At 32.7% G+C, this 19,665-nt stretch overlaps 1 protein-coding gene across 1 annotated transcript; it reads right to left on the bottom strand.

The window, feature by feature from the left end:
* Positions 1-14,568: 14,568 nt before the first annotated feature.
* On the bottom strand, positions 14,569-16,279 carry LOC141664819 (gibberellin 20 oxidase 1-like). Its single transcript, XM_074470772.1, has 4 exons — positions 15,786-16,279; positions 15,287-15,614; positions 14,918-15,144; positions 14,569-14,698 (listed from the first exon to the last, which is right to left on the bottom strand). The coding sequence occupies exons 1-4, from the start codon at positions 16,277-16,279 to the stop codon at positions 14,569-14,571; spliced, it is 1,179 nt and encodes a 392-aa protein (XP_074326873.1).
* Positions 16,280-19,665: the final 3,386 nt, after the last annotated feature.

Below are 19,665 nucleotides of genomic sequence, written 5' to 3'. Positions count from 1 at the left end.
ATAAGGATAAATTTTATAATATCTTATATTAATAAAAATTAATATTTTTGAGGTTTTTATACGATCAAGTCAATTGATATTATGTATCAAAATTACTAGCTGACTGGTTTTACATTATTACATCTGAAACTTGACCAAATATTTAAATATATTCAAAATTTGACATGAGATGTCACAAGTTCCGCTAAAACTATGAAGATATACTAAATTGATTTATTTATTAAAGTTTCATTTAAAAAAAAATAGGTTTAAAATATTATTCGATGATGGTGAATTTATAAAGAGGTGTTTCTAAAGTAATATTTTTTCATTCTATTTAGAAAAAAATAAACTAAAACTATAAAGTAAAATTAATAATTTTCATTAACATGTTATTTGAAAAATGGTAAGACATTTGATGTTTCTATATAAAAAAGAGTTTATTTATTGCATTATATAATTAAAGATATATTTATATTAAAATATTTGTGAGACAAATCCTAAATTTTATATTATTCAATTTGATATGGTTATTATAAGTAATCATATACATAAAGTCCTGTTTTTTTGTGGAGTTATATAGTGCAAAATCCTAACTTTATATTACAATCAAATCTAATGGTTCAGGTTTTATGTTTCTAATAATTTAAAAACTAAAATAATAAACTACATGATATACACGTTTGTTATGGTGTCAACTTTAGAATAAAATTATATGTTCTGCAATGTTCAACTTGTCAAATGTACGAGATTTGCAAGATATTTATTAAAATAGTGATTTTTGTAGAACATGATTTACATTATATTACGTTTTACAAAATGTTTTATACTATTTTAGTTGCAGAACATATATGGACTCCCGAACTCAACTAAAAATAAGGACTCAATATAACTTAACTTATATATACATATATATATATACATACATATATATATAAGAAACTTGAAAACTTATAGAATTCCAAATTTTGAAAAAAATATATTTAAAATTAGCAATATTAAATTTACAAAAAAAAATTTAGTGTTGGAAAATACTGTACAACTATTTTGAATTATTTGAAAAAAAGGTTAAAACCATAATGTATTGTACTACTTGATTTAATCCATGTTATACTATCTAAATAAAAAAAATTAATATTAGTCGATATTTTGAAAGGATTAACAAGTTGAACTAATATTTAAAAAAATTCATCAAATTGATTTTTTTTTAATTTTAGAAATTAATATACAATGTTATCAAGTTACTATAAAAAGAAATATTAGAATCATAAACGAAAGAAACTTCAAAATGATTTGAATCATGATATTAGTACAAATTTATATTCAGATTCTTGAAAAAAAAACTTATGAATATCAGTAGCTAGACTTTACGATATATGAATTATTTTTATATCACATCCATGACCGATGTTATGTTGAGTAAAAATAGATATTGTTTGATTGTCAGTGCTACTACGACTACGATATATAAATAATTGTAATTTATGTATTAGATAATTATAATTTTTATATAGTCATAGATAAATTTTATTTGGGCAATTTACTGAATAACAATTAGATATATACATGACCCAGATATCTAGCACATAAATAAAAGAGACCAACATAATTTACTCGAAATATAATAAATAATATACACACACATGTGACTTTATCTTTACCAATATTAAAAAATTCAATTTTAATGGTATATTTCAGAGTTATTTATATATATACTATAAGAAAATAACAAAAGTCTTTTATGTGAAAATAATAATGATCAATTAAATTTAAGTTTTTTTTCAATGTGTTAAAAACTAAATAGATTATGTCAATTTTAATTTATGAATTGACAATTATTTAATATCTTATAAAATTAACTTTGTATAATATATAGAGAGGATTAAAAGCTAATTACACGACATATATCAACTTTAGTTAATGAATTATGACATTAGCAATGATATTAAATCAACATAAACGTTGAATTAAAAAAAATAACATTTTTTTAAAAAATAAACTTATATCACTACGCCATAGATGACCTATCGCAATGGTTTAATCATGTATGTTACAAAATTATGTTACCTTAGCTATGCTCATCTTAGCCTACCGCAACGTAGTGTTTTTGATGTTACCATAGCCTTTGTAACATGTTACGATAGATTCAAAGTGTTACATACGGTAACATGTGGAAACTTATGTTACAATAGGGTGTTAATGGATAAAAAAGTAACATTTTACAAACAATTAAATATATATAATTATTTGACTTCAAAATTAATCTGTTTTGATAATATAATTAAGCAATAGTATTAATATTAGCTATGATTGCTAAAATATTTTTTTTGTTAAATTTTGTAAATTGCACTATATGGTAACTATAATTTTTTATTAATAAAAATTTGAACACTATTTAAACTTAAAAATTTATGAAAAATAAAAAAGGTGAAATTAGCAATGTTGGGCTCTGTTGGGCTTTCTATCAGGCGGGCTACAGTAGGATTAAAACTTTTGGAGAAGCGGCAATTTTTTAGACAAGTCAAAATTTCACACTCTCCTCTCTCTCGGTTGCTCTCTCTTCTCGCTCTCTCTTCTCACTCTCTCTCTCTAAGTTTTCAATTGAATCGAATCTAATCATCGATGGACATACTACCTCACAGATCGATGATTCGAGCTAGGGTTTTATATTGATAAAATCTCTCAGATTCGATCTTCAAACTAAACTAGGGTTTTAAATTGGAATTGGGGGTTTTTTATTTACTGCGAATTTGTGGTCAAATCAGCTTGCGGTACTACCTCTCTCACTATCTCTCTATATATAGTAACAAATTGTGTTGCATTATGTGAACTATTCGGGACTGTTGTGTAATATTTGATTTTATGAGAGGGAGATGTTCTTCTTATGTTTTCAAAATGCTGATTTTGTTATTCAAGTTAAAGTTGTCTTTAACTAGTTTGTTATGTCTTTATCTGGTGTCTTGATATACTTGACGTTGAAGCTGCTTCTATTAATGAATTAATACTTAGGTTATTTTGGATTGATTTTTTTTGTTAAGAGTTTGTTTGCTTATTGCTTGTAATTTTAATGGCTACTGCAGTTGAGAAGAGAATATATGTAATTAAGATGACTAGTTTAAAACCTGATAATAGTTGTGTGAATTGGCGAAAAGAGAATAATATGTAAATTTAAGTTTACTAGAAACTATAATAATCTGTAATCTGTCATTTAGCCAAGGGTTGTAGTCTATCTGTTTAAAGTGTTTATAAAATCATAATATAGGAATGATATTACAGTAAAACTAACTTGTGTGCATAATGCAACAGATTCAATATATTGATGTGATACTTGAAGATACAGATATAGCAAAATCATTAACAGAATATGTTAATTATACTGCTATAGAGAACTTGGTTCTTGGAGCAGGGAAGGACCCTGTTCTCCTTGCTCAAAGTAGGGAGTTTCTTAAGGTACATTATAGTTTATATTCTTAGAATTTTAAGAGCATTGTCCTTGTATCTAACACTGCTATGCCACTAATTTAGAGTGGATTTCCTTTCAGAACTTTGCGTCAAGAGCAGACACGATATTTAGTGGTGTTTTTGATGGACATGGGCCTTATGGTCACATGGTTGCTAAGAGAGTCAGAGATTCTCTCCCATTAAAACTGAGTACGCACTGGGAATCTGTGTTCCTAGTTCTGGAATCACTAAGAGTCAGAGACTCTTATTGTCCTGTTATGTACATATGAATCTGTCAACTTGATGAAAATAGTCTTACTAATTAGACACCGTGATAGAACTTGAAATTGAGAATTTAGTGTTTTAGTCAGAGTGATGGCTGACTTGTACTGTTATAGCCACTTTGCTTACTAAAAGACGCATTTCGGTTCCCTAAAAGACGCATTTCGGTTCCCTAAAAGACGCATTTTGGTAATGTTTCTTGACATCAAAACTTTTTTGAATATTTTGTTGTTTCATTATTTGTATTGATCAGGAAGAATTGGAAGAAAAATTGGTTGTTGCAAGAGAAGAGTCTGCCAAGCTTACTGATTGTCTTAACGTAAAACCACTCCCCTATTGTACTATGTAATTGTTCTGAAATTGAATTTCTGTGTGCTTTGTGAAGGTTTTATACATGCTTGCACAACTATCACTACTTAGTCTTATTTTCTGACCCCCTTCTTTTCCTTCTTTTTTTTGTCCATCTCAATAAATTATTAAATGTCTGGACTATCTGATAATCCTCGTATTAAATATTTGTGTTAAAGAATGACAATATGGAAAAATATTACAATTTCTTGTGGATCAGCAACTGATTAGGTTCTACCATTGCAAATTTTCTTACAAGCAGTCTTTATGCTGATTGAAAGTGGCAGTCAAATTGGAACTATCATCAGTGTGTTGTGACTTTTGTCCAATTTTAAAGTGCGTGTGTGTTTGTGTGTGTGAAAGAGAGGGGGGAGAGAGGCTTGCAGCTAATTTGTACGCATAATTCTAAGATTTTGTGGTCTCTATATTGACTAGGATGTATTTGAAGCAGCGGAGATATTAAAGAGAGACAAGGAAGAAATCCTTGCAAAACTTTCAGAGGCTGAAAGATTGGTAGGCGACAGTAAAAGTAGAGTAAATAAGGTCGAGGAAGACAATGCAAAGCTACGGCGTGCTCTTGAGCAGAGCATTACAAGGCTTAACAGGATGTCAATGGATTCAGATTATTTTGTTGACAGGTTTGGTTTATGAACTTCAATCTTTGTTTGCCCGCATGCTTATGTTCAGATATTTATCACTTGACACGATCTTTGGCTTCCGACTACATTTATATTGTAACACGATGATCTCAATATTATGCATGTGTATTAAATTTGGATCTTAGGATAAATGAAATGGTCTTGATTTAGCATCGATCATTATGTTCAGATGTTAGATTGATTTAGCTCAAGTAGCAAGTACCTTGCTACTCTTCTGACCCCAAATTAATAAATGTGATAATTCATAATTTTGCAAGGCTCGGTAAAAAAATTGCAGCTGTCAACCACATACAGTTGATATCTTCTCAGCAGTTGGAACCGGATAACTTATATGTAGTTTAGTTTTGTTGCCCCTGTATTCGGACATTTTATAATGGATTTATCCGTAGATGCATGCAAGCATTCTTTAAAAGCCACTTTGAATTGCATGCCTACTTTGACTGTACAACTTTTGCTTGAAGGTCTTTGGTCCACGATGGATCAACAGTCTTGCCTCCTATATTTGTAAATGAATAATCCTTTCTATCATATGATATTGTTTAGGGTTATACGATGTAATGTACTAAAGAATGTATTTATCCTTGTTCAATAGATATACATATAAATATAATGAGAAATTTTGAATAACAAATTTTCCCCATTATGGCAGGCGCATTGTGATTAAATTATTGGTGACCTACTTCCAGAGAAACCACAGCAAAGAGGTAATAATAACCACAATATGAGGATTTTTCCACTTAATAAGAAGTCGTGCCCTCTAAAGATTATTTCCCTGTTTTTTTTATGGCGGTCAAACTATCAGTGTTACTATATATTTAAATTTTGTTGGCCGGATGGACTCCTCTACTTTCAGCTCAAATATATGGCAAACTTAAGTCTACTAAAGTTCAAGTTGACATTCAATATCTCTTTATATTGGTTATTCCAAAAGTTATAATTTTCATAATAATTTGCTTGATGTTGAAACTTTTGCAGTCCAGTGTGTTCAGTTGGATGGATCTATGACTATGAAGGCAAGAGATGCTACCATCACAAGTTTACCGAGGATCCAGAGTGCGAGCTTGAAAGGAGGAGGGGTTGCACTTAATCTCACAGTGGCATCACTATTTTTGACCTATCTTCTTTTGCGTACTCCAAGTGTTATCGTACTAGAATCCAGATGTTTATTTATCGCACTCTAGACTATAGACTATGTACCTGTTTTTTGGATTATGTGGAGTTGATGGTGAAATGTGTGAAAACTGAAGTAGTATTTGGTGGGGGTTGTGAAAACCGATTTGAAGTTTGGTGGTTTGAATTGTTTATTTGTTGACTTGTATGAAAAACAGGTTTATGGCATGTTCAATTTACAAACAAATTTTGTCAATTTTTTTTTGCGAAATATGTTACATTACATACTTCAATGTTATAAACAAACTAGTATAATATAATACAAATCATTATAAAACTGTTACAATAAGGAAAAAAAATGTTATAATGATTTTATGGCCCACATGTGGGGCTCCATGTGGGCCCCATTTTTTTTGAAAATTCTAAGTCCAAAGGTAACATACATATTGTGATACTATAGACATATATTGATGTTACTTTTGACAGCTATTGTAACACAAATGTGAATGTTACACCAGGGAAAAAGTAATATTACCTTAGGGGCCAAAGGTAACTCGAAAAAAAGCAACTTAATTTTTATGTTACCTTAGGGCTTTTTTTGGCTGTGGTAACACTTTTTTGGGCCTGTTGTAACATTTTCTTGGTGTTGCTGTAGGCCATTTATGGTGTAGTGTATTAATTGCAATGTAAATTCTATTTTGTTGAATATTACGATTGCAGGTCTTGACCACTTTTATTATGCATTACTAATCCTTTTAAATTAAGCAAGGTAATTGTAAATTAATAATGGCTTTAGTAATAAAATATCTCATTACTCCGGATTTATTTGACCAAAACTCCAATAATTTACTCGACTCTATAATATACATATTTGTTAATTTTTAATTCTTTTTATAAACATATTGACAATATTTGATGCATTAACTTCAATATTTTCCTTTTACACGTATAATGACTACCTTACTTGTATTCATTTAGTAAATACAAATTACACGACACAAATAAGAAAATATGTATTATGATTAATGAGATATATTAAAAACGTTATGAACGTTATTAATGTTTTACATGAATATCATACACAATGATAGATACTCAACTTGTATTTGATATGTTTTAGACGTTATACAATATTTATCAATAAGAAAATGATCAAGAATTTTACTAATATAATTGTATGATGTACAAGAAAAATCTAAAAAATGACCCGTGCCTCGCACGAGTTATTATGCTAGTTTGAAGCTAAATGGAGAGCTAAATTGGGGGATTTCTTGCAATTTTTCATCATTATTCACTACTTGCAATGGGTAAGCTAAAAATCTTACTTTTTTTATTATTTTCATTATGGATAAGATGTTTAGTAGATTTGATGGTAGAAAAACTTTTAAAAAAAGTGATAAAGATATAGCCAATTATTCGACGTTCACTAATCGGTAAACCCAATATATAACCAACATCCTCGAGAGTCACTATCACCCACCCTGTCTCATGAAGAAGGTGTTGGTCTCGGGATGCCACCTTTCCATAAATGTCGTGACAAACCTCGCATTATTCTACAACACCACACCCGAATTTGCAAACACACCAAAACAAAGGCTATGCAACAAGTCGTTATGAGCATCAGAGGAAACCCAATTACGCATATTTCTGTTCTAACAGTAACACTCTAAAGGGCCCCGCTCATGCCCCTCCCAAATATCCGAACTCACATGATACTCGTTATCAAATATAACGGTATAACTAATTATCCATACTGAAACAATAAACATGAAAAGAATTCAATAAACTAATCAAAAACTATATAATCCACAAAATTGTATGTATAAGCTATCACAACGACAATAATCCGCAACCAATCTAAATCATATAAGCATAACTATGAATATTTAACAATTTAACCACTTTCACAAAAAAGTTCATCTCCCTAGTGAATAACACAATCATTTGATTATATATACAAAGAACCACATAATCAAACGAAACCCATTCGTTTATATCCCCAACATATCCCCAACAAGCTCCACAATTATCAATAATTATTAATAATCCACAATTACTCGATTATATATGCAAAAAACGTATTACAATCAAGAACACAGTGACAATCATAAAACCATATCATACACCAATTCGATAAATTAAAAAAAACAATGTAAAAACTTGAATTCCATACATATCGAACAATACAAAATCGCAGAAAATACATAATCGAACAATTGCATACATAATTTTATGGATACAGTTCAAAAACGTGGAACAACCAATTCGGACAATGCAAAACTCGAATTATATACCCAATCGAACATAAAATTATAAGTACACACAAATTACACAATCAATTAGGAAAATTTCATTTTGGGCCTCAAAAACCGAAAAGCTAACCCTAGATAGAACCGAAAAAATGGAAATTAGGGCTTATAAAACAAACCTTAATGCAGTTGGAGTGGAGAAATCGATGAGAAATTGATGAACATTTAGAATCGGTCATAGTTTGCACTTGAATCGCCTTTAAATCGCCCAGAGAATGTATTTAATTTCGAATTTTATCAATAAACTGCTAAACGGGTCGTCTGAACCTGTTAAATCTGTTTTCAGGGCTTCTATTAAATGCGAAAGATAATTAAGGGTAAAAAAGTAATTACCCATTTCACGGATATTATACACGGAAAGGCCGAAACTTTTATGCTTTCAACGAATATTATGCGCGAAAATGTAAATTTTTTTCTAAAAATCCTAGCTGTTGAATCGTTTAAAATCATGACCGTTATATCAACGATCCAACGCTTAGGAAGCGGTGTGTTTGTTAATTGTTTCCCGACACATCATTGTCACGACAATTTTGAACAGCTACAATAATAAAACTCACAGTCGTAGGATACGCAATTTTGAATTTTGAAAATAATATTTGTATTGATATTACTCTTTAGATATAATGAGAGGGGAACTACTTTAGGACTTGTTCAGATGTGAAACTCAAGTTAGGATATAATTGAACTATTCCAAAATTTTTATTTATTTAATTGTTAAAATTTTCGAGTTATTTTCGCTGCCTTTTATTTTACTTTTCTTGCTGACTCTTCCGTGTTAACTTGTCATCCAAACAACATGGAAGTGATGACTTGAGGTAGGTTAGTGTGTAATCTAAATGCCTAATTCCACTTCTCTTGCTTTGGGCTCTCTCGGTTGGTTGACATTCTCGGAATATAATTCTTTAGTGAAAGTGACTTATTCCACTACGTGCTCACTGCGTAACTTCGTAAATTTATACAATCGTGCAAGAAACCTATACTTTTCGATAAATTTTGATGGCACAATATATTCTCTCCGAATCAAACGCCTAATACAAAGTACAGACGCGAATATTCAAGTAAGAACTACGGCCAACACTAGATCGGACAATTTGATAGATGATACGTGAACACGACACGAAAAATATGGATATGAGTTTAAATTTTTGGTACACGGAACACGAACACGAAATTACACGATAGATTTAGTGTCGGATATGAGTTTCAATTTAGGTACACGAAAGTAAACGAAATTACACGAGATAAATATATTTATAAATTAATATATATAACACATGCATATATTTATGTACATAATCTAAATATCTACAAGTTTTTATAGAATACTATGTAAAAATATATATATATATATTTATATATACATTCTCCATATTTCATTAAATTATACATTAAAATATTTTTTTTATATTATATGTATATATATATTATATTAATTTTTTATTTAATATACACGGAAAGTACACGACACGATTCGAATCGGATATGGGTACACGAAATCATTTCGGGTTGGATATAAGTTTCATGTTTACGTAAACGAAACATGAAAGTACACAACACGAAAGTACATGACACGACCCGATTGCCCGCTCTAGCCAGCATTGATACTAGTCTAATTTTAGCCTGCATGCATGTAAATTGAAACATTTATATGCGGAGCAGAAAGGAGTCAAAACTAGTTAAATGTTCGAGGGCGGTGATGAAGATCAGTTTTTTAGACTAATGACTAGAAAAGGGCGTTGTTGTTCATCAAGTACATTACGTTCAACTCTAGTTGTTTGATTTGAATTTTATATCGAGAAAAAGTGAAAAATTTGGTAAAAGGTATCATGAGAGACCAAAGACATAGAGGAAATGAAGTTTAAATGGTATTTCAATAATTTATAATACGCTTCTAAAGGATATTTAATTTCTGATTCTAATTTCAGTATATGGATGGATGTTTAATTTAATTAGGAGTAGTCGATAACCTTGTGAAGTATAGGTCCAGGATTATAAATATTAAATTAATATTTGCAGAGATTCGAACTCATAATCAGTGGGAAATACGGATCGAAAATAAAATATTAATATAGAAAATCAATAGAAAAAAAGTTCTACAGAGATTAGAAGTCCGCATGTAATAGAAGTGAATTTGTGTTATTAGTTGGGATTTAATATTATAAAATTTTAAAAATGTTTTTCTATTTAATAAAAAAAATAGATGCTTAGAGAATAAAAGTCAATTTATGTTAATAGTTGAGATTATTATTATAAAATTTTAAAAGGTAATTATATAAAAAATTAAAATGGTTATATAATAACTAAGTGAGTACCAAAATTTGATATTTTGGTATTTTGTAATGGAATAAAACATGATTTAATTTATTAACAAAGAGTATATATGTACAATTGGAAGGCGGGTGGACCGGGTTAAGGTTTTTAATATATTTTCCTTTATTCTAAAAATCGGTGATTAATCACTTAATACGTGATTCGATTATACAAAAATCTCATCAAAATTCATTTTTTTATTTAAATCCAACAAAAATCGGTTAGAATTGAATTAATTAGTCAAAAATTGGTATGACTAGTAAAAAATAGTGTATAAAAGTTTAAAAAAATTAATTAAAATTTAAAAGGAAAAAACTTAAATAAAAATAAGAAAAATATTGTTTTCACATATGTAATTACTATTTTAGACGCCAAAGTAATTTTATTTATTTCACTTATGAATATTTTTAAATAGTTATATAAATACATGATAATTATCTATGGGTAGTTTAAATATAATAAAATTCTTCATAGAAAATTATATTAGAAAAAATTATTAAATTAATTTCAATTAATAATCCAATTATTACGTGGTTCCAATTCATTCCCAATTATCCGATCATTTCCTGGCCGCATGGATTAATTCCATCCCCACTTTTTAGCACGTTCTTATTTTAACGTTCTTTCATATAGAGAGCCCGTCCTATGAATTATTACATCCGTCGGCCGGTTTCTTTACATTTCTTTTTCACTAATAGATAAGGATTTTAAGATGTATATAAAATATAATTTCATAATTTATTTATATATATATATTACATCATTCATTTTAATAATTAATTTATGTTGAAGTATTAATTTAAGTTCTGTCTGGGATAATTTATAAATTTATGAACTAAAAAATTATATTTAAAATCTATATATTATTAAAGTCAGACGAGTTTTGATTACATCATCTTTACCGTGATCCATTACCATGCAGTTGTACACCATGGTGCTAGATAGACAAAATCTACTCTAAATTAATGAGAACAAATCCAACCCCGCCATATCTAGCAGAACGGGGCCCTTGAGTAAAGTTGTGTTATTATAGCAATTAGGCAACTACGTAAATGTTTATTTCTATAACCTTTTCATATGCTACTGTCGTATATAATATCAATATGTAACCTTACTTGCATTAATGCAATTGTCATAGATATACTGTATTACTCTTTAGAAATGAAGATGAGAAATTTGAAAGAATAGATGGCGCAGTCCAAAGGCTAAACCGACGACGGTCTAAAGTAAATAATGGAGACAGCTACACACTTTATTCGTCTTTCATTGTTCCTTTTCCAACTTGCTTATAGTTCTCAGGATACAGACTACTTTTTCGATGGCGGACTATTATTTTATCAACGTAGCGTATCTATGGATTGATAGTTAATGTTCTTATAATTTCAATGACCCATTTTATTTCCTTTTGATGCGATTTAGATTTTAGATGTATGTGTACAAACAAGATTGTAAGTTGTCTCAAAACATTTGACCCAGAGAGACCCCGCAAACAGATTAAGCTTTTAATGTAACTGTACGTACTAGATTCTTTGTTAAGTTTATTTTCATTCTCTTCGCCTAATAAAATGTACGGTATTTTCTTAAATTTAAATCTCCAGGTTTTATTAAAAAATGTTTCGAATTAAGATGGTTTTTTCAAAGGAATTTTTCCGATACTTCATAAATATTTTTTAGATAATATTTGTACTTTTAGCGACATGATATTTCAATTATACAGTAATAATTTTATCCCTGTTTGATTTTGGGTTCAATAGACTATAATTAGTGTCCCAAGATTAGATTTGGACGAATAGTAGTTCATCATAAGTATTAGTATAGTTTAGGTTAATTTTATTTTGATAACCGAATATTCGACCAAATTACATGTAACTTAATTAATATGGAGATAATTAGCACATCATTCTATGACTTCTTAATTAATCTGTGCATCTACCTAAAATCGAAACTAAAATTTTGAATGATAAACTCCTAAAATCTGGATCTAAATTAGTTGAGCTAATTTGACTTAACTATATTTTTGTGCTAACGGAGAAATGAAAAATTGTATTGTGATTTTTTTTTGGCAAGGAACGAATTTTATTGTGAAGTTGTATATGAATAAATGTGTATTTTTGAAATAGAAATTAGATTTGTCTGAATAGTGTATACGTATATGTATATGTATGTTTATATATATATATTAAAGATAACTAGTAATAATGTAGAAAAACAAAAAGTTAATTAAATTAATTTATCTTCTTTCTTAAAATACATTAAATATTGACCCTTTGACCAACCATTTTTAAGTCGAAACTAGTAATAATGTAATCAATTTAGTAAAAAAAATAATGTAATCAAATAGGAAGCAATTCGCTACTTTATAATAATACATAATTATGGTACAAAGTACACTAGTTCAACAAGGAGACCACACAATTTCCTAACCTTTGAAATCAAACACTGACTTTCTTATGTGTTGAACCTTGAAGTTGACTGCAGACACCTCGAATAACCTTAATATTAGGAAACCCTATAACAAGATTATGCTTATATAATACAATGTTAATAAATGCACACACAACTTGTATATACTCCTCTAGGCAAAATTTCGTATTACAACCAAAGAGATAAAACAGTACTTGTTCTTGCATATTGCAAACTCGTAGTCAAAGGCTGATAGGATAAAGAATCGGAAAGACTATCTATCTGATTACATGGAACTGCTGGCTAGGGCTGCACACAATTTTGGTCAGGTAACCCGGACCGGATTGGTCTACCGGTTCAAGACCCGGACCGGATCAAATATACCCGATCCGGTCCCCAATCTTTATAGGTGAAAAAATCCGGTTTTCGGTCCAGTCCACGACCTGAAAAAATCCGATCCATGGATCAGAATTCATATATATAATAATTTATCTTTATTTTATGTGTTATAAGATCATATATAAATATTAAACATTCACCCATATTATACACTCTAAATTCACAATTCCGTACTTCATGTGATAAAAATTGATATTGATACACTCAAAAATTAATATTTACTTTTAAAAGAATAAGACATGCAGTTAATTTTAAATTTTTATTGACGTTCCAAGTAACAAACTTTTTAATCTCTATAAATTTGAAAATAAAATTAAAATAAAATTACATAAATAATTTTTTTTATATAAAAATTAAATAAACCGGTCCGGTTCCGGTCCAAACCGGGTTTTTCCGGTCCGGTCCCAATATCGGATAGAGCCGGTCCGGTCCTCGGTCCTTAATTTTGAAAAATTCCGGTTTTTGGTCCGATCCGGTCCGGTTTTTGACCTGTGCAGCCCTACTGGTAACCCAGAAACATGCTAAAAAATTACTTATATCTCTTCTTTTCCGAAAAAACTTGGAAGTACAAAATAAATACCAAACTTTATTCTGCGATAATGCTACAACTCCTCATTAATTTTACGAATTACTAAGTAGCACTTTTTATTTTTGACGAGTTAAAAGTAGAGTTAATCGATAAATTGCAATTTTGCGGTCGACGACATATATATACAAAGTGTTCTAAAAATCGGCCGATTAATCGGAATTCGGACGGGTCCCGTATCGATTAATCGAAAATCGGGTCAAAGTGTGTTTTTTTAAAAATCGTTCAAAAGCCGGCTGATTCGGTCAAAAATCTGCCAGTCCAGGTCAAAAATTCGTCAGTTCGGTGAAATGCTGAAAATTAATAAAAAAATTTATTTTTTATGAAAAATTGAAATTTAAAATAATAATTAATATTTAATAATAATATACTGACTACCATATGCCCCCAAATCATAATTTTTAATAATTGAACAAATTTCTTCAATTAAATTACTCTTATTCATCATTCATAATTTCCTTTAGTTGATCTTCTATTTAACTAATTCTAGCAAATTACAAAATTATTTATATTAGTAGTTAGTAACTTTCGAGCTACTAATTAGTTAGTATTGATTATTATACATAAATCAACTATCAAAAAAAATGTATAAAACACTTAAATACTACATATGAACTAATGATACGTGATATTATTTTTGTAAAATTTATGAAAGGTTTATAAAATTTAAATAGAATTATATTATTGTTTAATTGATTAAATTATTTCCGATTAATGCCCCGATTAATCACCAATTATACGATTAATCACTAAAAGATACCTCCACAGAATAATGCCGATTTCCGACTTTTAGAACACTGCATATACACTTTAATTTTGCTTCGCCATCGTTGTAATTCAACTGGCAGCTGTTATTACCATCAACTTGCACTCTAATTGGTCATAAATAAACATGCTTGTAAAATCTACATATAAAATTAATTTTATAGTAATAAGAACTTCAAGTACGAATTAAAATATCCCTATTAGAATCATCCTCTTTATTCACGAACCACAAATTAAGATGCAAGAGATGCAGAACTTTATTATACATCCACCAAATGTCCCTTTAAAATTGTAATTGGGCCAGGGTTTATTTTTTAAGACGATACCTGTTGAGGGCAGTTTTACCTGAAACCCTCTTTTGAATTAATAGTTGATTTCTGAAGTCTCCCCATGTGAAAGGAATGTACAGTTTGTCATGTATAATTAGCTGGGGAGGGGATTCAATTACAGTACTACATGCTGGGCTCATAAAATAAGCTATTGACAGTCTCCTCTTCTCTTTATTTACTACTGCTCTGTGAACCACACTCTTCAACATTCCATTTGTCCATGCCTGCATACAGTTACAGTATACCAGGTTTTCAGACTCTAGAACTAAAGAGGCTTGACTTTTATCTAATACAGTCAATGCAGTACCTAAGATGTGAGACAGAAGTCAAAATGTCAAATAAAAAAACAGATGATTTTCTACGTACTTCCAGAGTGTCACCGATATTGATGATGAATGAATTTGGGACGGGTCGAATGCCAATCCATTTATTATCATTTCGAAGAACCTGAAGACCGCCAACTTCATCTTGGAATAATATTGTGAGAGTGTGAGGATCAGAATGGCTACCCAGCCCTAAACACTTTTCTGGTAGGGGACAAGGTGGATACCGATTGATTCGAATCATAGTAGAGTCTTTCTCTGTGAAGTGCTTAGTGAAAAAATCATCTGGCAAGCCCAGTCCATGAGCTAACATTTCAAAAATGATCATTCCCAGTTTGTCCAACGCATCCATGTATGCAGACATTGCATCACTAGAAAGAAAAATAAAAAAAAAAGGATCAAGATTTGCAGCTGACAGACGCAATTAATACTGTTTAAATGTTCACAAATTTAATTACCAAGGACATCTTATATTAATTAATATAATTGTTTTGAATACGTAATAATTATATATATTTGTAACGAATCGATTGAATTTGTACCTAAAAGGTTGATGCTGATCACCTAGCACATTCTTGGCCAAGCCTAGGATCTGCTGTGGAGATTGAAGTAGCTGTATGATCTCAGCCCAAGGCAAATTCTCTCCATAATCAGGATTAGTGGCTGAATAGCCTAATGGCAGGCTTCCTGATCTAGCTCCCCTCAGCTTTTGCTCCATAGGAAGATCGAAAAACTCGTGCAAACGCAGATTTATATTTTCAGTAATTTCTGAAGCTACTCCATGATTTACCAATTTGAAGAAACCCGATCTTGCACTAGCAGTCACCATAAGCTGACACAGTTTCTCATAATTGTTACCTTTCTTCGACTCCCAAACTTCGTGGAGGCTTATAACTGGAACGTCCTCCCCATCCTCGTACTCGTCAAAGCTTAGTGATGGCCACTCCTTTTCGCACCATATGAAATTTTTAACGTGTAATTTCTGGTCTAGTGAAGAAAGTGCATCAACAGATTCTTCTTCAATTCTTGATGCCATCGGAATTACTTTATTTTACATAAATAGCTTATAATATGATCTACTCTAAACGTGTACTTTGTATTTGCACACAAATTTGCTAAGATATAATATATGATAACTCCGGAGAGCGGGTGGCTCCGTCCGTTGGCGTTCCTGGACCTTCCGTGCGTGAGAGAGGTGTAGCTGTAGGTTGGGCGCCTGCAAAACAACACCGGAAGGGGGGTTTGGCTCCCACGGCGCCTCCGGTGTAAGAATAAGAACAGGCTTTGGAGAAGATGAAGGTATATATATATTTATGTAATTTAGAGGCTGCTGTGTATGTGTGTTTTTATGTGATGGCTGCTGTATGTTTTTGAGTGTATGTGAGTGTGTGAGTGCAAGAGAAATTATTTTCCAACCCCTAAACCCTTCAGTCTTGGGGGTATATATAGCCCCAAGGTAGGGTTTAGGGGTAGTTACCTCTAAATCTGGGCCGTTGGATGTCTGGGACCAGAGGACGCCTGGCTTGGGTGGATTGTTTACACGTGTCCAGGGGAGGACCACCTCCAGAGTGTCCAAACGGCCTCTGACACGCGCAGTGCTTGTCTGGTGCGCTGGTTGTTCATAGCTGTCATAGTCACGTGCCCACGTACCTTCGCTTGGCGGGTTGCGGGATGTGCATGTGCTTGACGGGACCTCCCTCACTGTGGTTTTAGCCCTGATCCGGACCCGGGTATGCAGGCGGATCCGGATCCGGGAAGTAGGATAGGCCCGGGCCTGGGCTCCTATGTTTGATTGGCCTGGGAGAGGGGGGTCTTAGCATGTTGGTTGAGCCTTCCTCCATTTAGTCCAAGTTGAAGCATACCCGGGTCTGCTATGCCCTATCATTTGCCCCCCACTCCCTTATGCAGATCTTCTGGATGAGGGAGTAGAGTAGGATCGCATATTTGGCTTAGAGAAAAGTTTCTGCCCCCCAATCCGGATCTGGTGTAATGGATATCAATCCGGATTAAAGTATAATAGTTGATTAAGAAAAATTTCTGCCCCCGTTGCCATCCAATCCGGATCTGGTGAAATGGATACCAATCCGGATTAAGGTAGAGTGGTTGCTCAGGAAAATTTCTGCCCCCGGTTGCCCCCCAATCCGGATCTGGTGAGGTAGATGCCAGTCCGGATTAAGGTAGAATGGTTGCTTAGGAAAATTTCTGCCCCTGGTTGCCCCCCAATCCGGATCTGGTGAGGTGGATGCCAATCCGGATTAGGGTAGAATTGTTGATGCCTTTGGAAGAATTTATGATCCTGGTGGCCTCTGAAATGTATCTTGTTTGCAATGATCCGGATTATGGCTATTGATCCGGGTCTTGGGCTGTGGAATTCGAAAGGTTTTGGGATTTCAATCGGTTTTGCTCATTTTCCCCCCTTTGAATTTGAATTTTGGGCAGTTACTTCCTAGAAACTCGGACCATAATCATTATGGGTTTTAAATGTGTTTTAATGTGTATTATTTTTTTTGTAACCGCTCCTGGAACCAGTAGGATCCTGCCACGTGGCAGGAGCGGTTTCTCTCCCCTGGGCCTATAAAAGGCTGCAGTCCCCTTTCTTTTTTCCTTCTTACTTTTATTCTCCCAAATTCTAAAAAATCCAATAGTTTCTTCTGTTCTTTTTCTCATTTTTCTTCGAAGGCTTTCACTCTCGGCTTCTTTCTTCCGCCGCTGATTCGCTGTTGCTCCATTCATCTTCAATTGACTTGTAAGATCTCTTCTTTCTTGTTTTTTCCATTTGTTCTTCGATTTTGTTTTTGGAATTTTGATTTTGCATGCTTGAGGTTCGTCTATATTTCTTCGAAGTGAAATCGAGTTTTTTGGTTGTTTTTGTTGCTTGGCTTTTTGTTTATTTGTAGATCAGTAAGTGTCTCTGTGTTTTAGGCTCGATTTTTGTTGATTTCTATGGGTTTTTTGCACTGTTGTTCTTCGTGTTCTTGGCTGGGATATATATGTATGTATAGGTTAAAAGTGGCATGTTTTGCCTTTTGATTCCCAAGGTAACTGTTTGTGGGTTAGGGTTTTTGTTTGGATCCGGGTCGAGGGTATAGGATCCGGATCGGGGGTAGGTTTTTGGGTAGAATTGTATGACTTGGGTTTTATCTGTTTTTTGGTTGCTTTTGATCCGGGTGTGGGTGTTTGCCATGAGGATCTGGGTGTATGGGTTTTGCTTTAAGTTTTTTGTTGCAATGGATCCGGATCTGGGTATTTGCCATCAAGATCCGGGTCCATGGTGGTTTGTTTTTGTGGATTGTAGTTAACATGATCCGGATCGTTGATGTTTTTCCGGGTTGGACTTGCATTGGTGGTCCAGATCATTAGGTTATGATAAAATTAACATAACGTACCTGATCCGGACCACTTAGTAAGACAAATAAAATCTGTAGGGCCCAGATTAACTGACCTTCATTTTAATAGGTATATGGTCCGGATCAAAGAGAGAGCTAGGAAAGTATACAACTGCTATCCCAACTTTTCTGACGAGGAGAGTGATCCGGATTCATCTGGTAGAGAACAGATCCAGGGCGAGATGGTTAGAAAGGGGTCCGGGTCCGTGGGAACAATTACGAGCTTCCGGTTCAAGAGGCTTCCAGAAAACTCTGTTATTTTTACGCCAGAGGGCAGGTGGTCTGATATTAAGTATCATTTCATAAGAAAGCCACCCGGGTTCGAGGATAGCATTTATTATACCCGGGTCAGATATGAGAGGCACGAGGATGGGCACCCGGGTATTTATGACCAAGGTGCTCTGGAAACAGCTTTTGCTTCCTTTGGGATCAGCCGGGATCACTACCAGCTTAAGGATTTTTATGCCGAAGCAGATTCGGGTGATATGGACAATGCAATCCGGGCTGCTTTTCAATTGACTTCTGACATCGCTTGGAGGTGGCCTGAGCCATATGAGAGGATTTTCCATCGTCCTGCTGATGGTTTTGTCCCGGTCTGGCTGGAGCATTTAAGGTCCGGGTGGAGCCCCAGGTGGCACATTTTTCTGAAGCACCTTTGTAAGTATGTCTACAAGATTTCTCCTATGCAGATAACTCCGAATGGGATCAAGTCTATGACCTGGTTCATAGCTTGCTGTAACAAGTCCGGGCTTCTTCCTACCTTCAAGTTATTCCACCAGATTTTTTACCTTTCTAGGTCAAGCCAGAAACCTTTTTACGAACTGAGATTCCGGGCAGCAGAGTGCGGATTTGGTCCGGGTAGGTCCAAACCAGTCATGCACCAGACCTCTTTGAAGCATTGGAATGGGGAGATACTGATGTTGAAGGGTTACGATTTGGAGTATCTTCCTTATTTCACGACTGGGGAGGTTAAGACGAAGTTCAACCCAGAGATCTTAGATGGGGAGGCTGTAGACCAAGTTAGAAAATTTTGTGG

This window comes from Apium graveolens, chromosome 6 (assembly GCF_009905375.1).
Source record: "Apium graveolens cultivar Ventura chromosome 6, ASM990537v1, whole genome shotgun sequence".
Classification (NCBI taxonomy): Eukaryota; Viridiplantae; Streptophyta; class Magnoliopsida; order Apiales; family Apiaceae; genus Apium; species Apium graveolens.
This window is presented reverse-complemented; position numbering and strand designations above follow the sequence as displayed.

Coding starts and splice junctions, on each gene's coding strand:
- LOC141664819 (XM_074470772.1), bottom strand. CDS start 16,279: ATGGCATCAAGAATTGAAGAAGAATCTGTTGATGCACTTTCTTCACTA. Junction 15,615..15,785: donor GATCAGCATCAACCTTTTAG/GTACAAATTCAA, acceptor TTTTCTTTCTAG/TGATGCAATGTCTGCATACA. Junction 15,145..15,286: donor ATATCGGTGACACTCTGGAA/GTACGTAGAAAA, acceptor AACTGTATGCAG/GCATGGACAAATGGAATGTT.